The sequence below is a fragment of the Ceratotherium simum genome, chromosome 17 (assembly GCF_057802395.1).
Source record: "Ceratotherium simum simum isolate JZ-2026a chromosome 17, ASM5780239v1, whole genome shotgun sequence".
Lineage (NCBI taxonomy): Eukaryota > Metazoa > Chordata > Mammalia > Perissodactyla > Rhinocerotidae > Ceratotherium > Ceratotherium simum.
The window spans coordinates 31,779,504-31,807,267 of NC_141916.1; the positions used below are offsets into that span (position 1 = coordinate 31,779,504).

The 27,764-nt window shown below is 35.5% G+C and overlaps 1 protein-coding gene across 1 annotated transcript in view; it reads left to right on the plus strand.

Moving 5' to 3' along the window:
- IPO8 (importin 8) overlaps positions 1 to 27,764 on the plus strand; it is a 72,818-nt gene that overhangs the window by 12,016 nt on the left and 33,038 nt on the right. Inside the window, exons 4-17 of the mRNA XM_004441173.3 lie at positions 2,360 to 2,518; positions 3,550 to 3,706; positions 6,517 to 6,606; positions 8,070 to 8,164; positions 8,787 to 8,871; positions 11,832 to 11,966; positions 13,544 to 13,643; positions 16,362 to 16,438; positions 16,725 to 16,841; positions 17,299 to 17,388; positions 18,685 to 18,850; positions 20,203 to 20,363; positions 21,172 to 21,297; positions 24,623 to 24,689. Coding sequence (XP_004441230.2) covers positions 2,360 to 2,518; positions 3,550 to 3,706; positions 6,517 to 6,606; positions 8,070 to 8,164; positions 8,787 to 8,871; positions 11,832 to 11,966; positions 13,544 to 13,643; positions 16,362 to 16,438; positions 16,725 to 16,841; positions 17,299 to 17,388; positions 18,685 to 18,850; positions 20,203 to 20,363; positions 21,172 to 21,297; positions 24,623 to 24,689 — 1,625 coding nt within the window. The remainder of the gene's footprint in view (positions 1 to 2,359; positions 2,519 to 3,549; positions 3,707 to 6,516; positions 6,607 to 8,069; positions 8,165 to 8,786; positions 8,872 to 11,831; positions 11,967 to 13,543; positions 13,644 to 16,361; positions 16,439 to 16,724; positions 16,842 to 17,298; positions 17,389 to 18,684; positions 18,851 to 20,202; positions 20,364 to 21,171; positions 21,298 to 24,622; positions 24,690 to 27,764) is intronic.

The following is a 27,764-nucleotide window of genomic DNA, read 5'->3' on the forward strand; positions in this document are numbered from 1 at the left end:
AGTGGCTGCCCCAATTGGACAGTGCAGCTGTAGAGTCACACAAGTTTTGCAGTCTTAAAATAGGAGAAACAAATTCTTTTCAGCATGAGCTAGCATTAGGTTCTTTTTTGAAAATGGAGGAGGGAAATAGAAACTGAGATAGGGGAATGAAATTGTTTAATGTCAAGAGATTAGATATAACTATCTCTGAGCGTCTAATGTACATTATGACGTAAGCAGTAGAAAAGGAAGGAAGTATGAGGGGAATGGTGAGGAAGGAGAACAAACATTGAACTCGTCTTTGTGCAGTTATTTTGTTAGTTAAGAGGAGAAAATATGTGTACTGGTTAAAGAAAAATCACCATTATTAGCATCAGTTGCCCAAATGCCACCCTTGCACTGGCTCCTCTATGGTACCATTATGTATCCATTTCTTGTCAAAATCTTTACGTTTTCAGATCTCTCTGAATCTTGAAATGCTTCTACACAGTAATATATGAAAGGATGGCTGTTCATAGCCATTCTTTGCTTGGCTTGGAATGAGAAAGGATTGAGAGGGTCAACCTGAAGATGTAATTTAAAAAAATGAAAATTTTCAGTTTTATTGCACACAAATATGACCTATTTGTTGTTTAGGAACAGCGGCTGGTAGCCCAAGAGCAGACCTTTATCTTTATTATGAGATAATTCTTTGTGGCTTTGCTTCTTTTAGGTACTGAAGGCTTGATTGTAATCACACTTGAAGAAATATTTTTGAAGTTTATTTAAAAGTATTGTGAAGGAAATTTTTCAAATAGTTTTGGTAACGTAAGGAAAAGCATTATTTTGTTTGTTTCATTTCAGTGAATTCAAGTTATTGGCTGTTCAACTGAACACATGCTTTTTTGGCACTATGGAGTCCTAATTTAGCCAGGATCACTTTCTTTCTTTTTTTTTTTTTTTTTTGGTGAGGAAGATCAGCCCTGAGCTAACATCCGTGCTAATCCTCCTCTTTTTGCTGAGGAAGATCGGCCCTGAGCTAACATCTACTGCCGATCCTCCTCCTTTTTTTCCCCCAAAGCCCCAGTAGATAGTTGTATGTCATAGTTGCACATCCTTCTAGTTGCTGTATGTGGGAGCCACCTCAGCATGGCCGGAGAAGCCGTGTGTCAGTGCGTGCGCGGGATCCGAACCCGGGCCGCCAGTAGCGGGGCATGCACACTTAACCGCTAAGCCGTGGGGCGGGCCCCAGGATCACTTTCTAACCATTTGCAAATGACCATGTGAGGACATATTGATAGTTTGTAGAAGAGAAATTTTTTCTCTCGTTTTCTTTTTAATGCCAATTATAGTTGGTATCACATTGAGGAAATGATTACTGACCTAAGAGTATGACATCATATCTTTTATCGCTTAGCTTTGTGGTTTTATTAAAGGGATTTCTTTTTTTCTGTTTTATGTCTTTCCTGTTGCTTTTTTCTTTATTTCTTTGGAAATAGCTCTTAACTTTCCTCTTCAGGAATTGCTAGCTAATGCTTGTTTCTTATACTCAAAGTACAAAAACTAGTATCTCAGGAAGGTGTTTTTTTTTTTTTTTTTTTGGTGGGGAAGATTAGCCCTGAGCTAACATCCATTGCCATTCCTCCTCTTTTTGCTGAGGAAGACTGGCCCTGGGCTAACATCCATGCCCATCTTCCTCTACTTTATATGTGGGATGCCTGCCACAGCATGGCTTGATAAGTGGTATGCAGATCTGCGCCCAGGATCTGAACCTGTGAATCCTGGGCTGCCAAAGCAGAGTGCACGAACTTAACCACTACGCCACTGGGTTGGCCCCTCAGAAAGTTTTGATAAGTGCAACACATCCTGTTGGCTGTTAACTGATAATGGATGGTTCAAGGTTTTGGCTCACAGAGACCTTTCCCACCATTATGCAGGCCTCTGTTTTACTTTCTTTGACCATTTTTAGGCTAAGTTTTTCCAGTTGATATGATACAATACTTTTTTTGTTTTGTTTTCTTTTTAGGATATTATAACCAAAATACAAAATATAACAAGCTGGGAAATTTTGCCAAGCTGAGGTGGATTCATTCTCTTTTTTTGAAAATTTTTTATGAATTTATTTTTAAACTCATTGTTTTTACAAAGCTGTATTTAGGATAAGACCATTTGAAAGGTGTCATTCATTTTGGGAAATCCTCCATTCTGTTTATTTTCAATGAGTTGAGCTACTGAGGAGTTTTTCCTTTATAGGACTGCTCTTTTTACCCCCACCCCAGATAAATAACAATATAATGTAGGTAAATAGGAGTTAGAGTGCTTTTCTGTGAAATATGAGAGGTCTTTGAAACCTGATACTTATAACGACTTAGATTTTGAACTTTTTCCCCCCACCGTATAGAGTCCAGTTAACAATGTGTCTCCGTGCCATCATTAAATACGATTTCCCTGGTCACTGGCCGGCGGTAGTCGACAAGATAGACTATTACTTGCAGTCACAGAGCAGTGGAAGCTGGCTTGGCAGTTTATTATGTCTGTATCAACTGGTGAAGACATATGAGTAAGTTGATTTCTATTGGCTGAAGATACCAGACTTGTGTTACTTCCAAAGAATTAAATTGCATAGAGGGGTCTCCTATGGGTGTTCTGCAGAATCAGGTTAGTTTGGGAAATGTTGGGTTACACACAGTTAAACATGTTTATTTATTGCAGTTATTCAAAGAACCTTTAATGTTTAATTTGCTAATCTCTAAGGCAGTGATATGATATGCAGTGCTTCTCAAACTTATTTGTTAGTTTCAGAGGACCATTTATTAACAGCTTTCCTTGGAAACTGATATAGAGGTACCTTAACATTTGTCTTCAAGTGAGCACATTATTAAGTAAAGCAAATATTTACCTTTTTGGATGCAAGATAGAAAATATTAGTTTCTTTGCTAATGACTTTCTTTTCCATAAACATTGCTTGGGAGGCGAGGGTGCTAGTGTTGCATTTAATAGCATTGCTTTCTGGTTTCTGAGAGGATTACTACTCCTGCATGCAAAGTCCTGTAGTTTTCCTTTTAAAAAACTAGTTAGTTCATACTCTTTAGAATTTTTAGAGAATACTGTAGATTTATACCTGTTAAAATGATCTAAGAGCACCTAACTTTGTAAACTATTTGAACTTCTCAATTTAGGATAGTAGGAGAGGAAATATTTTTTCCCCACGTTATTTGTTCTGTAATAGGAATGTCTATTTAAACTGGCATATCAACTTGTATTTTATAGGAAGAATTGTGGTATGATGAAAATTAATTTAAGTACTAGAAAAATTCATGTAGGAAAGTTGCAAAACCATCTTGGATTCTTTTAAACCAGTCTAACTCTTCTAGAAAGATTATAGGTATTCTGCCTAAAACAGGGATGTGCTTTTTCCAAGTTCCTTCCAAGTTTATTCTAACAATCCAAACAAAATGTAAGCCAATGTTTGGAGTATTTTTGTTTTGTTAGCTTTATATAATTTAAAAAAATATATTTTTTCATTCATTGATGATCTCTCTTTTGTGGGGGAGAAATTATTTTTCTCTCTTTTTGTCTTTGCTCATGTAGATATAAGAAAGCAGAGGAAAGAGAACCTCTTATAGCAGCAATGCAAATATTTCTGCCTCGTATTCAGCAGCAAATCATGCAGCTCCTTCCTGATTCCTCACATTATTCTGTATTACTACAGAAACAGATTCTGAAAATCTTTTATGCACTCGTTCAGGTAAGTTTCTATTGCAGGAGACAAATATGGTGCCTTGTGTTTCTGCTTGACGCATAGAAAGTGCTCAGTAAGTGTCAGTTATTATTAAAAATTGTTATATATTCTCACATGCTTCCTAAAAAAAAATTCTTATGAGGGAACAGGCTCACAGAAATTAACTTAATTGTCCAAGGTTATCTGAGTGGCAGAGCTGAGATTCAATGTCCATATGCCTTTCACTCCAGGGTCTGAAGTGCTGGCAGGGTAGTTAACTGCCCTAAAACCTGCTTACTTGACTAATCTGTCCATAGCATTCTGCCTGTAAATTAGTTAGGATTACAGGAGAAGAGGAAGGAAAAGAAGAGTCCCTCTCTTATTGGGAAATCATACTGATGGTAGTTTCTTCGCATTTGACCCAGTTTAAAGCTAATACAGAAGATTTAGTGCCTCATTTTTGTTCATTTAAACGACTTCTTTTTTCTTATCTGAAAGCTATAAAGAAAATTAATATACGAACCTAAAAAATAATTAGAGAAGTTAGGGAATGTTTTAAATATAAAAGTATTTAAAATTTAATCCTTACAAGACTTGGGTAAATTATTTAGATCTGCATGGAGAAAGAATAATTGTCATTGGTCTAAACTGTTTCATGACGAATGAATTAAAGCTCTATTACATGCTTTCTAGTTAAATTAGTCATGGCAAGAGGCTAGTTTTATCAAGCTGAAGAGCCAAGAGAGTTTGGTTTTGTTCTTGGCTTCATATCTGACTTAAGTACTTTTGTACTGTTTCAGAATATTTAACTTTAATAAAGATTTATATTTTTAGCTTCGTCTTTTAAACTTTTAATAGAGACAGTCTGAGGCAGATTTTTTTTTTCAGCTCCGCTCTTTTGGGGGAGAAGGAAAGGAGAAGGTGGCACATCTAAGAGGGAAGAAATTAGGATACTAAGAAAATATATTCCCTCACCCTCTTTTTTTTTTTTTTTAAAGTAATAAGGAAGGAAGATTTATGGTGCTTTTGTTTTTTTATTAAAGCACTGTTCAGAAATCTTCCTCAGGAGAATCACTTGACTCTGAGGCAAACATTTTTTATTCAGTGAGATGTTTTGCCATTAGAGAATGTAATATCTCGTTTACTCAGAGGCTAGACTTCCCTTTCCCATTCGGAGAAGCTTAGCCAGGAATCAGGAAGTAAGACAGAGGCTAATGAAATAATTTCCCCAAAGCCTCTACTTCTACTTGGTTAACTAAGAGGGCAAAATCTGAAATTTTTTCTCTCAACATGTACATGTCAAAAACCTAAAAAATCCAATGAAAAATCTCAACATTTTTAACCATTTTGGTAATCTATTATATGCTACTATAGTAATATTCTCCAGCTGAGAATCCTGGAAGCAAAAATTTAGAGAGTTTTAAGAGGCACAATTATAGTGATAATATAAGTGAAAAGTGATTGTTGGACAATTTGGGAAGAGGCAGAAAAATTTGTTTTAAGAAGTATGATACAATTTAATTGATTTTGTCTACAAAGCATTTGTTAAATATTTATTGTGTCCAGGGCACTTGAATATTCCATACATACTTAGGAACTCAATTTGTCCAAAAGTGAACTCAGCATCACTCTCCCCCAACCGTGAGTCTGCTCCTTCTCTGTTCCCTATCTCAAGCCCAAACGAGGCTCCAGTGCCCTCAGAATAAAGTGTGACCTTCTTCACAGGGCCTATAAGACCCTCGTCTCCCCACCTCATGCTTTATCCTTCTTAGCTTTGTGCTTCACACTCCAGCCATAGGGAAATTCTTTCAGCATCGTGACCAGGTCGTGCTCTTTCTCACTTCTGCGCCTTTAAAGTGCTGTATTTCTGCCCGGAGCACTCTTCTTCCCCGTGATGCCCTGGTCAGTTTGTGCTCTTTCTCCAGGTCTCGGCTGGCATATCACTTCTTCCTGGAAGTTGTCCCTGATACTACCAGGTGCATTAGGTGGTCCTCTCGTGCCCCTCTATCCATACTGTATTGCTTTTATCTGTACTGTGTATCACACCATATTGTAATTCCTGTTTAAATGTGTGTTTTTCCCTAACTAGAGTGTAAGCTTTGTGAAGACAGAGACTATGTCTCTTACTCATCGTCATGTCCTTAGCATGTAGCAGGGTTTGGACTGTATGGATTCAGAGGCGCTATGCCTCATCTCCGGTAGCTCACAGTGTAGCGGGGGGACGCACACTGTGTGACACAGTGGACTGTGGTGTTATGCTACAGTGTAGAGGGAAGTAATAGCAAAAATGTTTCATGAGGTAAATATTTTCATTAAAGTGGTTAAAATGAGTTCTCACCACAAAAAAAGGGAATTATGTGAGGTAATGAAGGTGTTACCTAACCTTATTGTGGTAATCATTTTGTGATATATATGTGTATCAAATTATCACGTTGTACACCTTACACTTATACAATGTTATATGTCAGTTATATCTCAATAAAGCTGGAAAAATAAAAAGTTTCACACACACGGGTAAATGGTAAAAAATCACTTATCTGGAATCTCATGATGAATAAAAGTGACCTTATTTTATTTTTTATCTGTATTAAATTTTTTTTTGATTTTAAAAAAGTAGCCTGGAGACATAATTCATGTGATGTATACTTCTAGATTTTAAAAATTTGATTTACATACATAGGCTTATAGATCTATTTTAAGTTGAACCATTTGAAATTACTGTTTGCATGGTCAAATGTTAGCCGTTGCATATATTTCAACCTTCCAATATAGATAACATTCTGATTTTTTTGGAGGGGAGGAATTATTGTTTGATGTTGTTGTTCTTTTGCTTTCAGTATGCATTGCCTCTTCAGCTGGTGAATAACCAAACCATGACAGCATGGATGGAGATCTTCCGAACCATTATTGACAGGACTGTTCCTCCTGTAAGAAGGGGCTTCTGTTCTTTGGGGAAATGGGGACAACTTGTATTTGGAATATTTGTGGTAGACTGATTTATTATCCCAGCCTGCTATTTGGGAAAAAAAATTACTCTGTAATAAAAATAATTGATGATACATACTCATTTTTTAGAAAGTTCAGATAAGCAAAATTAATAAAATAATAACTATATTTAATGCTACTAAAAATGCTCAAAACCATTTTTAAAACTTGATATTTATTCCTCTAGTCTTTTTTTCTCTGCATCAATATACAGCTGTATTTCATTGATAAAAATGGTATGGGTAGGTACTGTTTTGAAATTCATTTTTCACTTAAAATCTATTATAAATATTTTTTATGATTATGACCTTTTGTGAGGAAGATCAACCCTGAGCTAACATCCGATGCCAACCCTCCTCTCTTTTTTTGCTGAGGAAGATTAGCCCTGGGCTAACATCCATGTCTATCTTCCTCTACTTTATATGAGAAGCCGCCACAGTACGCATGGCTTGACAGGTGGTGTGTCATTGCGCACCCGGGATCCGAACCTGTGAACCCCAGGCCGCCGAAGCAGAGTGCGCTCGCTTAACTGCTGCGCCACCTGGCCGGCCCTATGATTATGAATGTTTTTTATACTGTCATTTTTGTTGAATGCTTTATTTGCTGAATGTTCAGGTTGTTTTAGTTTTTTAGTGTTTTAAACTATGAGGATGTAGTTAAATTTTTATGCACATGCATGATTATTTTCTTTGGATAAACTCCTAGCAGTGCTTAAGGCTTTGACAGTTCTTGCAGAGTGTTCTCCAGAAACAGTGCCCTGGCTTATACTTTAATAAGCAGTGACTGAAAATGTCTGTTACATTAAATTCTAAGTTTGCCAGTTTGATAGGTGAAAGGTGGTGTCTCATTTTTATCTGCAGTAACAATGATACTATATTTCATCTGTCAAATTAACTCAAATAACTAATCAAATTAGCTAAATTAAAATATATCAAATATTTTAGAATTTAAGCTTGTCTCCAAATGTGTGCAGTATTCTTTCCTCTGTCCATGTCTTGGGACAAAATATGTTGAGGTTTAATTTATGTACATAAATGCACAGAACTTAGTGAACAGTTCAGTGAATTTTGATGAACATACGTTTGTATGACTATCACTCAAATCAAGACATAGAACTTTTCTGTCATCCCAGAGAGTTTCCTCAAGGGATATGGTGTTTTGCATTTTGTTTTCTGCTTATTTGGAACTTTTAAAGATAGGAGATAAATGTGAACAACAGCATTGGAATTTGCTTTGCTTATTTAATTCCTACCTAGCAATTTGTAAGTAAGAATTTGCATGTGTATGGCACTCTAAATTCACATTTAGTATTACTTAATCTGTATCAAGATTTATTCTGCCTTTGTTAGTCACATAAACCCTTTTATTATGCATGAATTTAATCTGGGTGCTTTTGTTCCCTTAGGAGACTCTGCAAATTGATGAGGATGACAGACCAGAACTAGTCTGGTGGAAGTGTAAGAAGTGGGCACTGCACATTGTGGCACGTCTCTTTGAGCGGTAATTCTGTTTATTAGATTCAGGATCTTACGGTCAGTATCTCAGTATTGGTTATAATAAAACTGGATAGGTCCCTTGATGATGCATGGTATATGATCATTTGTCTTTAGAGCCACAGAGGGCAAAAAGTCGCTCTCTGTTTTAAAGCAGGCTGAACTGATCGTTGACTTTGAGATCATAATGGGGTGGACAGTTCTCTCTGGATCTTTCTGTTCTTTATAAAGAAAGGAGAAATGACATTGTTTAGCACATTGGAACTATCCAGGAATGGTACAGGAAGGTGCTTGGCCACTCAGATCCATAGGAAAGTTAGTCAGATTTAATTAGAGAAGCATTTATTGGAAAGAAAATATGTCAGATAAAACGTATTTCTATTTGTAATATTTGCCCCTTAGGAGCTCTTGGTTAAGTAGGTGGAAGCTTCTGTCTGAAATTTTAAGTATGGCCAGAGTCTAAGAACAGCTCACCATGATTTCATTTTGGGGCTTGTGAAAAAAGGGGAAAGTGTTCATTTTCTGCACAAATGGAATAGATCTTTCAACAAGGGACTGCATTTAAACTAGTGAGCATGTTTTGTTTTTAAAATTAACAGTATTTAAACATTTTCTCTTTGTATTTTAAGATATGGAAGCCCAGGAAATGTCACAAAAGAGTACTTTGAATTTTCTGAATTCTTTTTGAAAACCTATGCAGTGGGAATTCAGCAGGTAATAAACCTACAGTTTTTTTTTTTTTTTTAATTTTATTTATTTATTTATTTCCCCCAAAGCCCCAGTAGATAGTTGTATGTCATAGCTGCACATCCTTGTAGTTGCTGTGTGTGGGACGTGGCCTCAGCATGGCTGGAGAAGCGGTGCGTCGGTGCGCGCCTGGGATCCGAACCTGGGCCGCCAGCAGCGGAGCGCGCGCACTTAACTGCTAAGCCACGGGGCCGGCCCAAACCTACACTTTTGAAATAGAAGGATGGTTACTACTGAAAGCTATTAAGTCATTTCTATCCCTTTAAAAGTTAGGTTACAAACATATTAATACGTTGCATATTTATAGGGATGAAATGGCAGCTCTGGGAATCTAACACAGCTCCATCAGTTTTAGAACCAAATGTCCTCGGGCAGCTACCACAAGAAGTGCCCTTCCAGACTCCTAGATGCTGGACTCAAACCTTTTAAGTTTGCGATACTGGTGTGGCAGTCACTGCTATTAGATTGGGTTCTTCTATTAACTCTCTCTTATGAGTTTCTTACCCTCTATTTCTTTGGGCCTCGCCTCTTTGTTCTAAGCGTTTCTATCAGAAGATTTATATAATACGAACTGATCTATTTTAAGAGGAGTTGAGCTCAGAATCTAAGACTTTCAGCTGAGAACTTATACATTTTTGTGAAAGTTTGGGAACCATTCTATACAGTGAAAACTAGGAGTTCTTGAGATATAATCCAACTTGATATTAATATGTAAAAACTATGATGGACAAATAGGTATGAAGATTGGTTGATCTGTCTTGCCTTTTGAATCATGATATTTTTGTTTATATTTCAACAAATAAAATTTAATAGCTAGTGAGCACTGGCTGTGTAAGGACCGTATTGAGGAAGCAAAGATTAATCAGACATAGTAAAAAGGTTTTAATGATGTAGACGGTGTTTCTAAATTTTTATAAATTTATGCGTCTTAGTCTTCTTTATTGTCAGTGATATAAAGTTAGATACTTCAAACCTGTCATCTTACATGGAATACTTCCTTTTATGGATTATCATTTTGTCTAGTATCATATGGATTATCATTTCTAAATAGTACCTTGCAACAATTTAGGAAAGCTATGGCTATAATTTTCTCACAAATTATTTTGTTGGCCCATGAGACAATCTATAGGGAAAATTAGTGAATAGTGAATAATATTAGCTGTTCAGCAATTCCCTGTGGCTACTAGGATAATCAGGAGGCTGGTCACTTCTGTCTTCTGCTCTTTCCACTGCTGTGAAAGCCCATTAAGCATCCTAAAGTTGATGCCCTCTTGAAGTGTGTTCAGTAGAGTTTTTCCAGCATCAGGTAAAGGTGTGTGTTTATGTACAAACACACACATTTAAATTTCATGCCTTTGCATCCATGTCATAAACTTTTTTGTACCTTGGTCGGTTATTCAAAGTATATATTCCTAGTATTTAAAAATAGTTTTTTTTAAATCAAAAACTGTTTTCTCCCTTACTGTTGTATCTCATCTCCCGCCGCCTCCACTTTGTATGAGCCGTAACCAGATTAGGAAGAGCCATGTTCAAGGGCGTCCATTTTTAGCCTTCATTGCAGAAGGGGCATCTAGGTGTTGGTAGGACTTCTGACAAATTTTATAAAGCTGAATTTTACATAACTTGAACTGAATTCATGTTCTGAATTTATAAATTCTGTACGTGTTCTGAAAGAACCCTTTTTATTTATTCAGCAGTTCAGTTATAAGCTTGCTGTAGTGAAGAGCTCTGGAGACCAGGAATTGGGGGACTTAGACTTTGTCATAGTGCTGCCTCTGACTGAGGGTCCTTGGGCCAGTCACAGACGCTTTGGCATGGTTCCTTCCTTATAAACAGTCTTTTTTTTTAATTGTGAAATTTTTGTTATACATTATTGTTTGTCAGTCACCATATAAATGCATTCCTCCACCCCTTGTGCCCACCTCCCACCCCACCTTGCCCCTGGTAACCACCAAACAGTTCTATCTGTCTGTGTGTTGGTTTATCTTCCACATATGAGTGAAATCACACAGTGTTTGTCTTTCTCTTTCTGGCTTATTTTGCTTAACGTAATACCCGCCAGGTCCATCCATGTTGTTGCAAATGGGACGATTTTGTCTTTTTTATGACTGAGTAGTATTCCATGGTATATATATACCACATCTTCTTTATCCAATCGTCAGTTGAGGGATGCTTGGGTTGCTTCCATGTCTTGGCTATAGTGAATAATGCTGCGATGAACATAGGGGTGCATAAGCCAGTCTTTTTTTTTTTAATCAATCTTTTAAAAAATAACTTTTCAGTTTTGTGTTATGTTTATGAAGACTTCCTGTGGTCTGAGATTGTAAAATAAAATTCTTCCACATTTTCTTCTAGGAATTCTATGCTTTCCTTTTTGTTGTTGTTGTTGAAATATTTCCCATCTGGAATTATTTTGGTATGAAGTTTAGTTAGGGAGCCAACCTAATTTTTTTTCAGAGGGCTTTACATTTGTCCCAATACTATTTTTTGGGTAACTTATCATTTCTCTTCCAATTTGAAATGCACCTTTATCAAATATTAAAATCTGTTATGGTATCTCTTGCTGTATGGATGTTTTCAATGTTCCTTTAGTCAAATCTGTTGTTATTTTTTTAACAGGAATCATAATTTATTTGAAAAGCAGTATGTGGAATAGAGTATAGACTTATTCTGAGTAGTTCCATAAGTTAGAAGTAGGACAAATAGCTAGAAATTACAGTGAGACGCCCTTTAGTTCAATATAACATGAATCTATTCAACAATGATAACTGCCCATGAGCTTTCTCACAAAATATTGATTTCCCTAAAAATATGTTAATTTTTATCTCTGTGGATTCTGGGTTTTATGTCATGCCTAAAAATGCCCCTCCCCTTAACCTTAAAATTGTTTATGTTCTCCTATATTTTCTCTTCCTATTTTCCTATAGGTACTACTGAAAATTTTAGACCAATATAGACAGAAAGAGTATGTAGCCCCCCGTGTTCTTCAGCAAGCATTCAACTATCTCAACCAAGGGATTGTTCATTCTGTGACCTGGAAGCAGATGAAGCCACACATACAGGTTGGTGTCAGGGAGCAGCTCTCCAAAATTATTCTCTGTTACTTTAGGTTTCCTAGACAAAGTAAGTGTCTGTATTTTATGTTCAATATATTTTTATTTCCATTAATAATTTCAAATGAGTGCAGTTTTATATCTGATATGAAGGGCTGGAAAATTTAAGTATTTGAAAAGCGTGAGGCCTTCAAGTTTTATGAGTTGGAAGACTTAGATTCAGTCGATCTTGTTTGTAATTTCATTTAGCTTCAGTTTCTCCTCTAAGTTAGCTAATATTTTTCCACCTTTCTTATCCAAAGGTTGCTGGATCAAATGAGGTATTTTGTGTGATAGCATTTTGAAAACAGTCACCAGCGTATGTTATTTTGCAGGAAATGAAACCTGATACATGACCATTTTCTTTTGTAGGTACGAGCAAACAAGGTTTTTATTTCTTTTTTTGGATTGTTAAGCTCTACAGCAGAAGTTAAAGTTTTCTGTTTTTGTATCAATTGTTTACTTAAAGGTAGAATTCAGCATTGTGTTAAAGAACAGTTGAGAATGAAAAATTGTGAGCCATTAAATAAATTCTTATTTGCATATGGATAGTTTTGGGTAATTGAAAGTTGTTAGGAACTGAATTTTTTTTTCCTCTTGAACTATGAATTCTTAAATTATGTATCTCTAAGATGGTATATAAAAAGGAAAATAAATTCTTTTACTTTGTCTCTGGTATCCAGGATAGAATTTGTTTAGTGTTATCTTATTACAGGTCTTACAAATACAATATCTTTTGCATTGTTTTCTGTGGACACCTTGTAGTGTTTGCCTAATCCCCTTGATCAAATAGTGATAATTTCTTTGTAATTAATAAAGACACTGATTTCATTTTATTTACTGTGTTCCTATAAAGTAAGGGTGAATTGTGATAGCATTTTTTTCTCTACTTGATGCCTTTGGCCTTATTTTCACATGGTCCTTAGGCTGAGTTTTTTCTCTTAGAACTATTTAATTTGGAATAGGTAATAAGAGATGATCCTGTTTTTACATATGTAATTGTTAGAGCACAAAAGGTCTTAGTAGAGCATTAATAAAAGTGTACCAAGAGGCTATTAGATGTGATTTCTTTTCCCCCGAAATCCAGATTTTTGAAAACGGAAAAAGAAAATTTTCATATTGTTGATATGTTGACATTTAGGACCAAAATGGAAATGTAAAAATGTTCGCGATAAGAAATATATTAGTAAATATAACCTTGCCTTGATATTTATTTCTATTCCTTAAAGAATCAAGGTATGTGTAATATTTGTTAGTAAAACTTTATTATCCCTGCTGTTGCTTCAAAGAATAGCATTTACATTCATCTCTTTCCCTATACCTTTAATCAGTTGTTGCTGAAACAATCTCATGTTTAATTCTCTACCCCTCCCCCAGCTCTTGCTTTCCTACTTTCACCTTCGCCAGTGCAAACTTAACAGAAAGATTAATATAACAGTTTGGAAAACTAACATCATAAAGGCTGTCAGTAAATACATTATTGGTATTCCCCAAATTTAAATAGCCTGTATGCATTTGTTGTTTTGTTTTGCTTTTTCTCTTCTTAGAATATCTCTGAAGATGTGATTTTTTCTGTGATGTGTTACAAAGATGAGGATGAAGAGCTGTGGCAGGAAGATCCATATGAGTATATAAGGATGAAATTTGGTAATTGAGATGATTTTATTCTTCATCAGTTCCTGGATATGTAAAGTAATATAACTAAATTTATTATTTTTATGCAGATTTTATTACTTTGTTACCTTCTCAAAGTTCTGCTTTGCATGATAAACTCTGAAACTCACGAGAGTTTGATGTTCTGTTGAACCAATGGACTTGAGGCTTTTGGGTGTGGGAGATGAAAAGCCAGTTTATGCATCCCTCTTACGGGCACTGAAGCAGTCATGGAGCCATCTATAACTTTTCCTGATGATGCCTTTCTGTGCCTTTTGGGATACCCATTTGTAGATTGGGTTGTTCTCAGTCTGGGAGATCTTTTGGATTTCTGCATATTTTAGGAGGATCCCAATTTAGTTTGCCTCGTTATCCTAGGGACTAAGTATTCCACAAAGGAATGAGATTCCCTACAGGGGCCCCAATGTATGGCCCAGGTCTCCAGGGGTCCGTTTAGCTTGGATCTTCCTGGAAGCTGCTGAACCCTGTGTAAGTTGCCTGAGTTCATTCCCTTCTATCCCCAGTTTGAATTAATTGCTTCATGGAGTATTCAGGCACTTAACGTAGCAAAATGTTATTTGTGTATCTCTGTTTTGCCCACAACTTAGAGATATCTGAGAGCAGGGACTTTATCTTATTTGTTTGCTTTATTTTGCATTCTCCATCCCTTCTACACCTCTACATTCCTCTACTGGTGTATGGCTCTAGTCTGCCTTCAGTAAATGTTGAAATAAATACTTGATAAAACTAGCACTACCCAAGGCATGCTGAAGGTACTGTGACAACACAGTGCTTTCCCCTTGTCAGGCCAGCTGTCTCTAGCTACTTGAGTTACTTGAGTTAAGCCTGCTGGCATAGATGCTAGATTATTGGGCTATGTTGTTTTTATAGTGCTGTGTGTTGAGTATTATTTGATTCAGTAAGTGAGGAAGTGCCTCTTCTCTTGGAGACAAAGTACAGTAAAAGCAAATGAATGAGAAACAATATTTACCATCTGCTTTATCCCTCCATTCTACCATTTCCTTTTGAAAACCATTACACATATGCATGGTCTATTATTTCTCTTCCTAGTGCTTTTGTTTTCCTAGGAGCAGAATGATTAGCCGATCTTCTGTCTTCTTCAAGGCATTCTTTTAGTGTTTAGCTTTTCTATGATACCTGTGTGATTTGTAATGTGCAGAGTATCTGTTTAGCTTTTAGAAAGCAACCATTATTTCAGTTATTCTTCATATCAAATAAGATAGTGTCTCAGTTTTTAGAAATATAATAATTAAGAGCTGTGAGTATTGAGTGACAGAATTTACGTTTTATTGATTAAAAGAGAATATAGATAACTCAAGACTGACTGAAGTGCTTTTTCCTTAATTGTTTCCTACTGTGGACTAGAATGCAGAGCCTATTATTTGATATGTCTCTTTTACTTTTGGATGACTATAGGGGAGAACAATTATGGTATTAGTTTTCTTTTTGTATTTTTACCACTTGCAGTTATTTATATGAACAAAACATTCCTACCTAAATGCGTTGACTGATATTAATAATAATGTCTTTAGATTTGGTAAAAACTATGAGAGCTCGGGCTTTAGTGTTAAGGCAGATTGGGTGTGAATGCTGGGTTGGTCACTTATTTGTTGTGTGACTGAACAAGTTACTTAACCCCTCCAAGATGCAATGTTTTCAGCTATAAAACAGGCAATGATGATAGTGTTGGGAGGATTAAGTGGGATAATACACATGAACTAACTGATTTAGTTACTAGTTGCTTGTAAAATCTTATTATAGTGCCTGGCACAGAGAAAGTATGCAATAAATGTTAGTTGTTAGCATTGTTACATTTGCATTTTATATTTTGAGGCAAAGACTCAGATTTGGTTTTATTTTTATGTTTAAATATGGACATATCAGATACTTTTCAAGTTTTCAGATTCTTATATAAAACTGCCTATTCTGAAATTTGTGAAAACTTTCATGACCTTAGGTGATATGTTTTAAATAGATGTATATTCAGTAAATACCCATTGAATACCTGCTGACCGTACCTGTAGACAGAGCCAAGCACTGTCCTTGCAGTCCCTCAAGGCTTTTACACTTGCGTTTTCCTCTACTTGGAGAGCTTTATTGCTAGATTTCCACGTAGAGCTTTCTTCCTCAGTCATTCAGTTTTTGCTTACATGTTACCTTAACAGAGAATTGGAGAGGCTTTCCCTGACCCCCTGTTTAAACTGGCACCTCATGCTCTGTCTCTCTCTGTCTCTTTACTCTGTTGTTACATTTATTCTTAGCCTGACCTGTTATGTACGTATGTGTGTACTCTGTTTCTTTCTCTCACCACGTGAGCTCCATGAGAACCCTTTTGTTTGATCTTTGTATCCCCAGAGCCTAGAACAGTGCCTGGCACCTAGTAAGCACTAAATAAATTTTTGTTGTTTTTTTGATAAAGATAAAGCATTTTTCCTGTTCTCAGTGAAACAGATAAGCCTAATATGTATTGTTTTCTTTAGTATGATTGTTTAAAAGGACAACCTATAGAGTTCGGTAAATATTACTGTGCATGAGAGCACTGATGATATATCCTTAGCTTTTTTATGCTGTAAACCAATGTAATTGTAGACTGTTTTATTTCTTGATTTTGGAATAGTGCTCAATCAGGTTTAAAATCTATAATAAGTAATTGTATTTCTACTAACATGGTTTAATCTTTTAAAATCTTAGATATTTTTGAAGATTATGCTTCTCCCACCACAGCAGCCCAGACGCTCTTATATACTGCTGCAAAGAAAAGAAAAGAGGTATACAGTTATCTTTTTAAATCCCAAACTGAAAGGCAGCCTGCATTGATTTGACACTCTAGTATACCCCTAGTATTTGAAAAATTATATTATTAGTTATAATCTGTCACTTTAACAATATTTTTCTGTCCTAGTAAGGGAAAAGGGTTATTTTGTTTTCTTAATTATAATTGCTTGATAAAACACAATAAAATGGCTTTATTTTTGAAAATTTGCACATCATATTTAATACTTCAGTAGGGCATTGAAAACTCATGTAGACTAAAATGGATTCTTCTTTCTTTAGGTATTGCCAAAAATGATGGCATTCTGTTATCAGATCCTAACAGACCCGAACTTTGACCCTAGGAAGAAAGATGGAGCCCTGCATGTGATTGGTTCCCTAGCTGATATTTTATTGAAGGTTAAGCTACTCAAAATTTAATTTACTTAATAAAACTGAAGTACAGGCAAATGAGAGAATATGAAAGTTATGGATTTAAATTTAAAACTGGTGACTGCTTCTGCATAATTGAGTTGACTGTAAATATCCTTCTTTCTGTCACCTGTGTCTTTAATTAAAAAGAAAATTCAAGTTTTTTATTCGTTAGGTTTTTAGTGTGAAATTGTTGCTATGTAAAAAAAAGGATACAAAATGACTTGAGTGTTATTTGTTTCTACAAAAATCAGTCAGTACCAAATTATATTTAAGGTACTATTTCTGTCTTGTTTTAAAACATGCAATATGTAGGTCATATAATTTTACAAAATTGTAAATAGAAGTATATTAAGGGATAGTCATAATAAACATACGTTATTAGATGTGATTTTTACCTGTGAAAAAGACATTAAGTTGAAACTTAATTTCTATTTCCTAACAGAAGAGTTTATTCAAGGACCAAATGGAGCTATTGCTGCAGAATCATGTATTTCCATTATTATTGTCTAACCTGGGATATCTTCGAGCTAGAGTAAGTTTTCTGTATTTCCATTATGTACCTTAAAATCTTCATTTGTAAGATAATTATTGAACTAAATGTTTTGGGATAAATCGACCTTTTACCACAAATTGAGACGAAATCAATTGGAATGTTCCTTATGGTCACATAAGCTGAATAAAGAACAAACTAGTAAATAAAGGGATTTATGGATTTTAATTCCAGCTATTTTCAGTTTCCCCTAGCAGATGCAAAACATGCAGTGAGAGGGATGATGTTACAGCAATGGTACAATGTAAATTCATAAAGTGATTAATTTTCAGTGTCCAAAACAGCGTGAAATTCTAGTTTGGCTAAAAACTTAATTATGATTTCCAGTGTATTAGGTAGATATGCCTTATTAAAATGGAGAAAATAATAATCCACGCAAACTTATTTGTGTTTTAAGTGTATATTACTTCTAGAATCAATATATTTTATGGAGAAATAAAAATAGAACTTTAATTCAAGAGCCTAGTATTTATCTTTATAACCATCAACACAAAAATAAGTCTTGCTAAAAATGACGTATGTTAACAATGCTTTTTACCCTCTGAAGTATTTTATAAACAGAAGATAATAGTCACTGGAGAAATATTGGGGCAAATGTAGATTAGAGATGCAGAGGGCATGTAAGTGTTTTTATAGGTAGGCTGCCATCTTTGACAGGCTGTATGAATTGTAGTTCTCTTAATAGAAGTCTGTAGTAATTCAAATTAATTACTATTGATTGTGTTTTATGCACAAAGAGAATTAAAAAAAGTAATAATATGGTTCTGTGGTCTACTAGTTTAAAATTTGGTAATCTATACAGGGTTTAAAATTCTTTGTACCTTATGTGAGTGAAAAAAGAAAGTTTGCTAAGCCAGTTAGTGTAAGGGAAAAGAATGTTTCATTTGTTTGCTGTGAAGACCAGCAAATGAATATCAAACATTGGTTTGTGGTAGCTTTTGCATCTAAATAATAAATTAGTTATGAATCACAATATTTATTAAAAGCATAAACAGGATTTCTTTTTTCAGAGACACTTAAATTTGGCTCTATTTCCTTTTTCCTGTGAAAAATGTTATTGTATATAGGTAATTTAGAAGTAGTGACACTGCCTCTTTTTATAAAAAGACTGGGAAATCCAGAAGTTAGCAATTAAGGATAATATGCTGTCCTCCAAAACCAAACAAATAGTACTTGGTGGAATTAATGATATCTTACTTAGTAAGAAGTGCTTATGTGTGTGACATTATTACAGAATGCCGTAATTCTAATAGTTCCCTACTTGCTTTTTTCTCATAGTCCTGTTGGGTTCTTCACACGTTCAGTTCTTTGAAGTTTCACAATGAGCTCAATCTAAGAAATGCAGTTGAGCTAGCAAAGAAGAGCCTGATTGAAGATAAGGAGATGCCTGTCAAAGTTGAAGCTGCCCTTGCTCTTCAGTCATTAATTTCTAACCAGACACAAGGTAGAGCCAAAAATACCTTTTAGAAGGTTTATTTTATTTTATTTTTTGACACAGTCTTCTCAAATAGTTTTGTTCACTTCCTTCCCTAATAAGGATGATTTTCTAAGTCTTAAGGTTCATGGTTTGGATTTCTGAGCTTTTGTCCCTTCAGAATTTTTTTTTTTTTTTGTGAGGAAGATCAGCCCTGAGCTAACGTCCGTGCTAATCCTCCTCTTTTTGCTGAGGAAGACCGGCTCTGAGCTAACATCTATTGCCAATCCTCCTCCTTTATTTTTTTTCTCCCCAAAGCCCCAGTAGATAGCTGTACGTCATAGTTGCACATCCTTCTAGTTGCTGTATGTGGGACGCGGCCTCAGCATGGCCAGAGAAGCAGTGCGTTGGTGTGCGCCCGGGATCCGAACCCAGGCCGCCAGTAGCGGAGCGCGCGCACACTTACCCGCTAAGCCATGGGGCCGGCCCTGTCCCCTCAGAATTTTATAGGAGTTTATTTTTGCCCTTTTTAGGAGTTTCTATTGACTGGTTTCCAGAAAAATTTTAGATTAGGAAACAAGTTGATAATGGCTAGGTGCTAGAGTAGACTGAGAATCATGAGACCTGAGTTTTAGTCTGATTGTGCTACTAACTTACCATGAAAACCTAGACGAGGCACATGATCTGTCAAGGCCTAGGTTTCCATATACTTAAACGTAGAGGGGTTGAACTAGATGGCTTCAAGATTCCTTTCAACTCTAGGATTCTATGATTCTGCTAGTTGTGAAAGTAGCAAGTCATATTTCTAGTGAGTGATAACACAGATATCTCATTTTATTGTTTAGAAGAATATCGTGTTCAAAGTTCAAATAAACCTTTGAAAAGAAATTCAGCTTTATGAAGTAGATGAACTGAGTTTTCCTCTATTCAACAATATTTCAACAGGAGGACTGAATATTATATAAGGATTTGTGGGGAGGAGTGTGGGTAGAGATGGGTTGGGGCAGAGAATGGGCACCATCAGTATTGGGCATAGTTTTCATGTACATGAATTTTTATACTTGTATCCTGATATCATATTCATGTTCTGTAAGTCATGCTGATGACAGAGCATGTGTACAATTAGGATTTCTCAGTGGGGGCTATTGGCAATTTGGGCAGGACAGTTCTTTCTTGTGCGGGACTGATTATCCCTATATTACTCATGGGAAAATTGATACGTTGGTGAAGATTATTTTGGTACAGTTTTGTAACTCATTCATCGCGGAGCAAGTATGTAGAACATATTACCCTCTTTCACTTTACTTTGTGACCAAGTTAATTCCTTTTACCACTTGTGACTGGCGAATTTTTTACCGATTTTGTTTGTTTTGTTGCATTAGCTAAGGAATATATGAAGCCTCATGTGAGGCCTATTATGCAGGAGCTGTTGCACATTGTTAGAGAGACAGAAAATGATGATGTTACTAATGTGATCCAGAAGATGATATGTGAATACAGTCAAGAAGTAGCCTCCATTGCTGTTGATATGACCCAACACTTGGTAAGACTGGGCAATGTTTTATGTTAGTTTGGTATAAAAGCTGTGAATAATCTAAATAAATTAAAAACTCCAAAATTTGGAGTTCGGTTTTATACGTAACTGAAATATTAATATAAAAATGTTTGCTCTAATAATTCAGACAGTTGTTAATTTCTATAGTTACAGTTAAAGCTAGTAACAATTAGGATCATCTCTTTTTATCTGTAATATTCTGAGATTTCATAGTGATGTGCCTTGATGTGAACTTTCTGAATTTTCACTTTCTGAGCTTTGAATCTGGAAACTTATTTCCTTCAATTTTGGGAAATTTCTTGTATTGATTCCTTGATGAATTTCTCCATACCATTTTTCTGTTCCCTCGTTCTTATGTGGAATGTTAGGCCAGGACTGAGTCTCTAATTTCCTTACCTTTTCTCTCTTGTCTTCCATGTCTGTTCTTTTTGTTTCATTTTCTAGGTGATTCCTTGATTTTTGTCTTGTAAAGCTTCTATTGAATTTCTCATTTGAGTATTTACTAGATTTCAGTTTTTTTAGATTTTGGATTTATTTGTTTAATGACAATCAGAAGTTAAATATTAGCTATCTTATTGTAATAGTCAATGTATTTTCCACTTAAGTGACTAGATAAGAAAAAATGGCTATATTTAAAACATAGGTTCTATCATTGATTCCCTTGGCAAAGTACATAACTTAAAATTTGAGCAATGTTGACGTTTAGATGTGTGACACTGCCCTTTTGCTAACTTACAGCAGTGAGGGGTGGGTATAATAGTACTAAATACTGAATATGTTTATGTTATTTTCATAGGCTGAGATATTTGGCAAAGTTCTTCAAAGTGATGAATATGAAGAAATTGAAGACAAAACAGTAATGGCAATGGGAATTTTGCATACCATTGATACTATCTTGACAGTTGTAGAAGATCATAAAGAGGTGGGATTTCTTTATGTTTTCTTATGTCATTACAGTAACAACTGAAATTAATGTGATCAATGGGCATGAATTCTAAAGTCTTGACTTTTAAATTGCTATTTAGTTATGTTGCTAGATTTTAAAAATTACTCTCAAATTTTAAAAACATTAAAATGATTGACAGAAAATACTACATGTTGTTGTAAAGTATATAGTATATCCTTTTGTACTAATCTGCGTTCAGTTCATCACATTTGCTATGTGCCATGCTAGGTTTTTGGGGAATACCAAATTGAATAAGACATGAGCTCTGTCTTCTGGAACCCACAGTCTAGTCTTGGTAGAGAGTCATAGCCGTTCAATCACAGTGGCAAATATTAAATAATGGAACAAAATTCTCATGTAACAAATATTGTGAGAATGGAAGAGAAGAAGACCTTAAACGTCATCTTTCCTAAACTGAATTCCAGAACAGCATTGGGATAAGAATTTGTACAGACAATTATCAAATGCTTTCTCATCCATTAGCTGATAGAATCTTGAAAACATCACCCTGAGAGAGAGCAGGTAATGTTAGTTTCCTTTTGCAGATGTGGAAAACTAGGGTCAGGTAGCATCAAAAGACTTGTTCATGGGCACAGAGTTTTGGGTTTTCAGTCAGATTATTCTGGTATCAATTTATCCCCACCTAAAACCTGCCACTCTCCTCCCCGAGTATCACATAGCCTCTCCTTAACTCAGATTAGATTTGTGTTCGTTACTTCTGTGAATGCAAGTTGACTTGTTTGGCAATGATGGCAGCTCTCGTTTTATACAGCAAGGACTGGGAAGCAGATGCTAGTTCTTTAAATAGCATTGTTAAACCCTGCGGTTCTTGCTTTATCCCGTGTTTATCACATACCAATGGAAGATTACCAGACTCTTATAACCAGGTCAATATTCTTCTCCTGGGCAGGCCTTCCTTCACCTAAAAGGCTTACTGTGAATTTTTATTTCCAAATTCATTATTTTATTTTTGTATCCTTGTTGAAACTGTATGGGCCTCTGGGGAACAGTGGGCCTCTTGGGAACAGTGTGATGTTCCAAATTAAATTACAACAAGTATACTTAAAGACGATTCTTTCCCCTTACATGTAGAACTTGTATTTTAAATTTGAAGAGACCTTAGAAATCACCTAGTTCAGTTTTTGCAACTGTGTATGTGGAGGATGGGCAGTAGTAGAATGAACAGCAGGGTTAGTTTGAAAACAAAACAGCATTTTATCTTTTTGTTTTAATTCTTTTACTCTTGATATTAAATTTATTTTGAATTTCAAATCAAGTTAAAGGAGTGTGTGAACTTACTGTGATTGTCAAGAGAGGCATGAGTTAAAATTGAGAAGCACTAATCAAGTCCAGCTTCCTTGCCTACAGATGAAAAAACTTAAAGCCTTCAGCTAAATGGCTTTACCAAGGTCACAGATAATTAGAGGCGAACAAGGGCTGGAACCTTAGTTCCTGATTGCCTGTCCTATGATTTTGAATTTGGCTTATTAAAAGCAAACTTTGAAAACAGTATTTCCTTAAAAGGAATCATATGTGTATGAATATGTGTACAAATACTTAATCTATGAAGAGCGAAATTAGAAATCTAAAACAGATGCTTAAACATAGGCAGTTTTGCTTAATGGTTTTAAATACATTGACAGATTTTTATTTTTTTTTATTTTTTTTTTTTTTAAAGATTTTATTTATTTATTTTTCCCCTCAAAGCCCCAGTAGATAGTTGTATGTCATAGCTGCACATCCTTCTAGTTGCTGTATGTGGGACTCGGCCTCAGGATGGACGGAGAAGTGGTGCCTCGGTGCGCGCCCGGGATCCGAACCCGGGCCACCAGCATCGGAGCGCGCGCACTTAACCACCAAGCCACGGGGCCGGCCCTGACAGATTTTTAAACTGGGAAAATTTGGATCATTTGAACTTTAAGACAGTAGTTTAGATTGAATATTAAAAGAGTATGCTCGAAAGTCAAAATAGGGTATTTAGATGAAAAATGTAACCCATACTGGATTTTAATTTTTACTTATTTAAAAAATATTTGGTACAAACGTATGTTGAAAAATTCAAAAAGTGTGAAAAGATTTTCAGTGAAATTTCTCCTTCTCACTCAGCTCCGCAGTTGTCTAATTCTCCTGTCAGGAGGTAGCTCCTTTACCAGGTTTTTTGTATTCTTCCAGAGATTTTTCTATTATAAATATCCAAGCAAAAAATGAGTATGTGTATTTTTCTTTAATGAAAACAATAGCATACAGTTTTCATCAGATATTTTTTACTTAATATATCTTGGTGATCCTTCCACATTAGTCAATCAAATTACGTATTTTTAATAGTTGCGTAATACCCTTTTGTATGATAGATCAAGTTTATTTAACCAGTCCTTTGTTAATGGATATAATTTAACTATCCCTTGTTAAATGGACATTTGGTTGTTAGTAATCACAAACACTGCTACAGTGAATGACCTTTCCCCTGTCGTTTTGCACACGTAATAATGTATCTGGAGGGCAAATTCCTTGAAGTAGAACTGCTGGGTCAAAGGATATGTGTATGAGTAAGTTTGAAGGATATTGCTAACTTGTCCTTCACAGAATATACCAATTTACACTCCCCAGATCAGTGTACAGCCCCTACTTTTTTGATCATTGCCATTCTGATAGGTGAAAAGTGTTAATCTTGTGCTTAGAATTTGTACTCTTATTATGTATTAGAATGAACTTCTTTTTATAAGCTTAAGGTCCATTTATATTTCTTTTTTATAATCTTTGCCTTTCTTCTGTTGATTTGATTTCATGTGAGGGGAATTTTATCTTTGTCTGTGGTACCATTTGAAAATATTTCACTCAATTTTTCATTTATCTTCACCTTGAGTTCTCCCTACCCTGTGCAGAAATTTTTAATTTTTGAAGCCAAGTGGCTCAATATATTTATTTCTGGTTTCTGGGCTCTGAGTTATTTTCCCTCTTCAGGCTTATACCCAAATTCTTTTTATTTCTTCTAGTATTTTTTATGGTTTAAGTCTTCACATTGAAATCTTTGATCCATTAGGAATTTATTTTGGTATAAAATATGAGGTAAGGAACTAATCTAATTTGTAATTTTATTATAGATATAACTTCTATTTCCATCATTAGTTTACTTTTCAGAATTTTCTGGTATTCTTGCATGTTTAATTTTTCACATGAACTTTAGAATTCATTTGTCAATTTCTCTTCTTAAAAAAGTCCTGTTGGTATTTTTATTGGGATAATATTGAAATTATAGATTAACTTAAGGGTTCTCATGATGAATTTTAAAATTTGTCTTTAGGTTACTCAGCAGTTAGAGAATATCTGTCTACGGATCATTGATCTTGTTTTACAGAAACATGTAATTGGTAAGTTCACAGGTTGAGTAGAAAGGTACATTGAGAATTTTAAAAAATTTGATGAACTTCCAGTGAATTTTCAGCCCTTTAAATTCAACAAGATGGACAATTTAGAGAAAGAGAAGATTGCATTCTCTTTAATTTTTAGATATACTTTCTAATATTAGATATCTGTATTTTCATTTAAAGATAAACAATGCATCCAATTAAGAATTTTTGGTCTTGGAATTTTTAAAGGGCAGAAAATTTTAAATTTTACGTTTTTAGAAATGAACTAGGATGAGGTTCAGGTGAGGTTACTTTAATCTGAGATTGAAAAATGTGAAATGATAGGCCTATGTCTTATTAGAAGTGTGAATTAATTGTTGTTCTGTTATCTATTATAGTGCCTGACTTCTGAATAGAATTTGTAACTAATGCTAGATGTTATAAACTGATGGGAATTTGTAGGGAAGGCTGCTTTTCCCTAAGTATCTAATATCCAAGCATTTTGAAGATGTCAGCCCCAAGTCATTTGGACATGAGGGAGGTGCAACCTATATAGTATGTAGGTAGAAAGATGCAAGAAAAGCCTGTTAATGCTTAAGAGCAGTTGTCCCCAAACTTTTTATCATTCACCCAATTAGTAAGAAGTTGTACATGTACTTCTAATATATGTGAATAATATTTGAATATATATTTATAGGCAATATGCATATGTTATTATACTGTGTTTACATGCATAAAAATAGAAATGTAAAAGGATGAGATTAAAAGTATGTGTATAAAGTGTTCTAATACAGTTTTCTGCCATCTCAGTGGATTATCTTGCACACTGCCTAGGGTACATGCCCCTTACTTTTGAAGTCATTGCTATGAAGCAGTAGTTCTCAAACTTTGGTGTGCATAGGAATCACTGAGGAGCTAGTTAAGATGAAGATTCCTGGAACGTAAGCCCAGAGATTCTGATTCTTAGTTTGAGGCAGTGCCCAGGAATCTGCATTTTTACCAGGTATTCAAGATGATTCTCATGCAGGTGAAAACAGTGACTTGGAGGTACTCTCGGCGAATAGGATCCCTGGATGCACGCTCCTTTCTTTCCTTTCTTACCAGAGCAAATGCAAAACAGACACCATAATCTAGTAGCCAGAAAAGAATAGTCACTAGTTGCAGGAAATTAGGTGACTAATTTTTTAAGCCCTTTGCTGTCATAGAAACCAAAAGAATTTTTAATGAAAGTGCTACACTAATAAACAGAGTGATGTATGTGAGATGATTGGAGTCTTGTTTTACTTTACTCCTTAGAGCCCCCAAAGAAAACCATTTTTTTTAGTAAAACATCAATTTGTATAAAGATTAGGCAAGTAAGGATATTTTTGGAATTATTTGAGTATCGTACCAAGACACAGGAAAAGGGATATAAAAATGATTGTATACTTGAGATGCATTTAAAAAGGAAGGCAGAGAAGTTTTTCATCTTTCAATTGCTTACATGCTCTAGAATTACAATTATTTGCTTTTCTTCTGCTAGGTAGCAGCAAGAATTATTTTGTGATTACTCATCTATACTTTTCAGGATCTTGAAATATTACAGTAGTCCCCCCTTATCTGCGAAGGATACTTTCCAAGATCCCCAGTGGATGCCTGAAACCACAGATAGCACCAAACCCTATGTGTACTATGTTTTTTCCTATAGTTACATACCTATGATAAAGTTTAATTTATAAGTCAGGCACAGAAAGAGATTAGCAACAATAACTAATAATAAAGTTGTGCTTTGGGGCCATTATTAAGTAAAATGAGGGTTACTTGAACAGAAGCACTGCAATGCTGTGACAGTCTATCTGATAACTCAGACGGCTGCTAAGTGACTAACAGGCAGGTAGCCTATATGGTGTGGATACGCTGGACAAAGGGATGATTCACCTCCCAGGCAGGACAGAGAGGGATGGCTCCAGATTTAAAACTTATAAATTGTTTATTACTGGAATTTTCCGTTTAATATTTTTGGACCTCGGTTGACCATGGGTAACTGAAACCTCGGAAAGTGAAACCTCGGATAAGGGAGGGACTACTGTATTGTCATTGGAGAAGATGTTAAAATTGGGAAGGTGATAAACTGAAAAAGAATATATTCACTTATGTCCTTATTCATGGAAAAGATTTTAACTGAAAATTCTCCATTTAAATTTAAAGTAAAGTGATCTCGAGGAGGAAACTGTGAAGTAAGGCAAAGGGAAATAGTTTATACCAACCTTCTGTAATCTACCTACACCAGCTGTTAGGTTTGAGCAACATGTAGATGTTAAGAAAAGGAAAGGGACCTATTTCTTGACTTCACTGGGCAGAGGAGAAAGTCATGGTTCCAATTGCCTGTCTTATCTAATATCCCATCTGTAGTCCCAGGGTGATGGATGATCTCGCTTATGTTTTGAGCTATGATGAGTAATGTTAATAGCCCTTTTTGAATGAATATTTGCCCATATAGGATCTCAGATTAAAAATACTTGTTCTAGGGGCCGCCCGGTGGCGCAAGGGGTTAAGTGCGCGTGCTCCGCTATGGCGGCCCGGGGTTTGCCGGTTCGGATCCCGGGCGTGCACCAATGCACTGCTTGTTGAGCCAGGCTGTGGCGGCATCCCATATAAAGTAGAGGAAGATGGGCATGGATGTTAGACCAGGGCCAGTCTTCCTCAGCAAAAAGAGGAGGATTGGCATCAGATGTTAGCCCAGGGCTGATCTTCCTTACAAAAAAAAAATATATATATATATATACTTGTTCTAGAAGATGTCGTGGGCTGAATCTGTTATTCCAGGAGTCCCACCACAGCAGTCTGACCACGTTTGTGTCCATGGTCCAGGCTCTTTCCATTGTCCCACTTTCCCTCCCTCCTTTGCCTGTTTTCTTGCTAATTTACTCATAAAATTTTATTTATTATTAGAAGCCAGGCTTAGCTATTAGTGATTTAACTTCTTTATCTTACGCAGGAAGTCAAAGTTAGTAAAACCTTCCTACCCTAACAGTCAGTCTCCTTGGTTGGAATAATTGAAATAACTTCTGGTCAGTGGAGCATAAATGGAATTTGGTGGAAGGATATTTGGTAGCT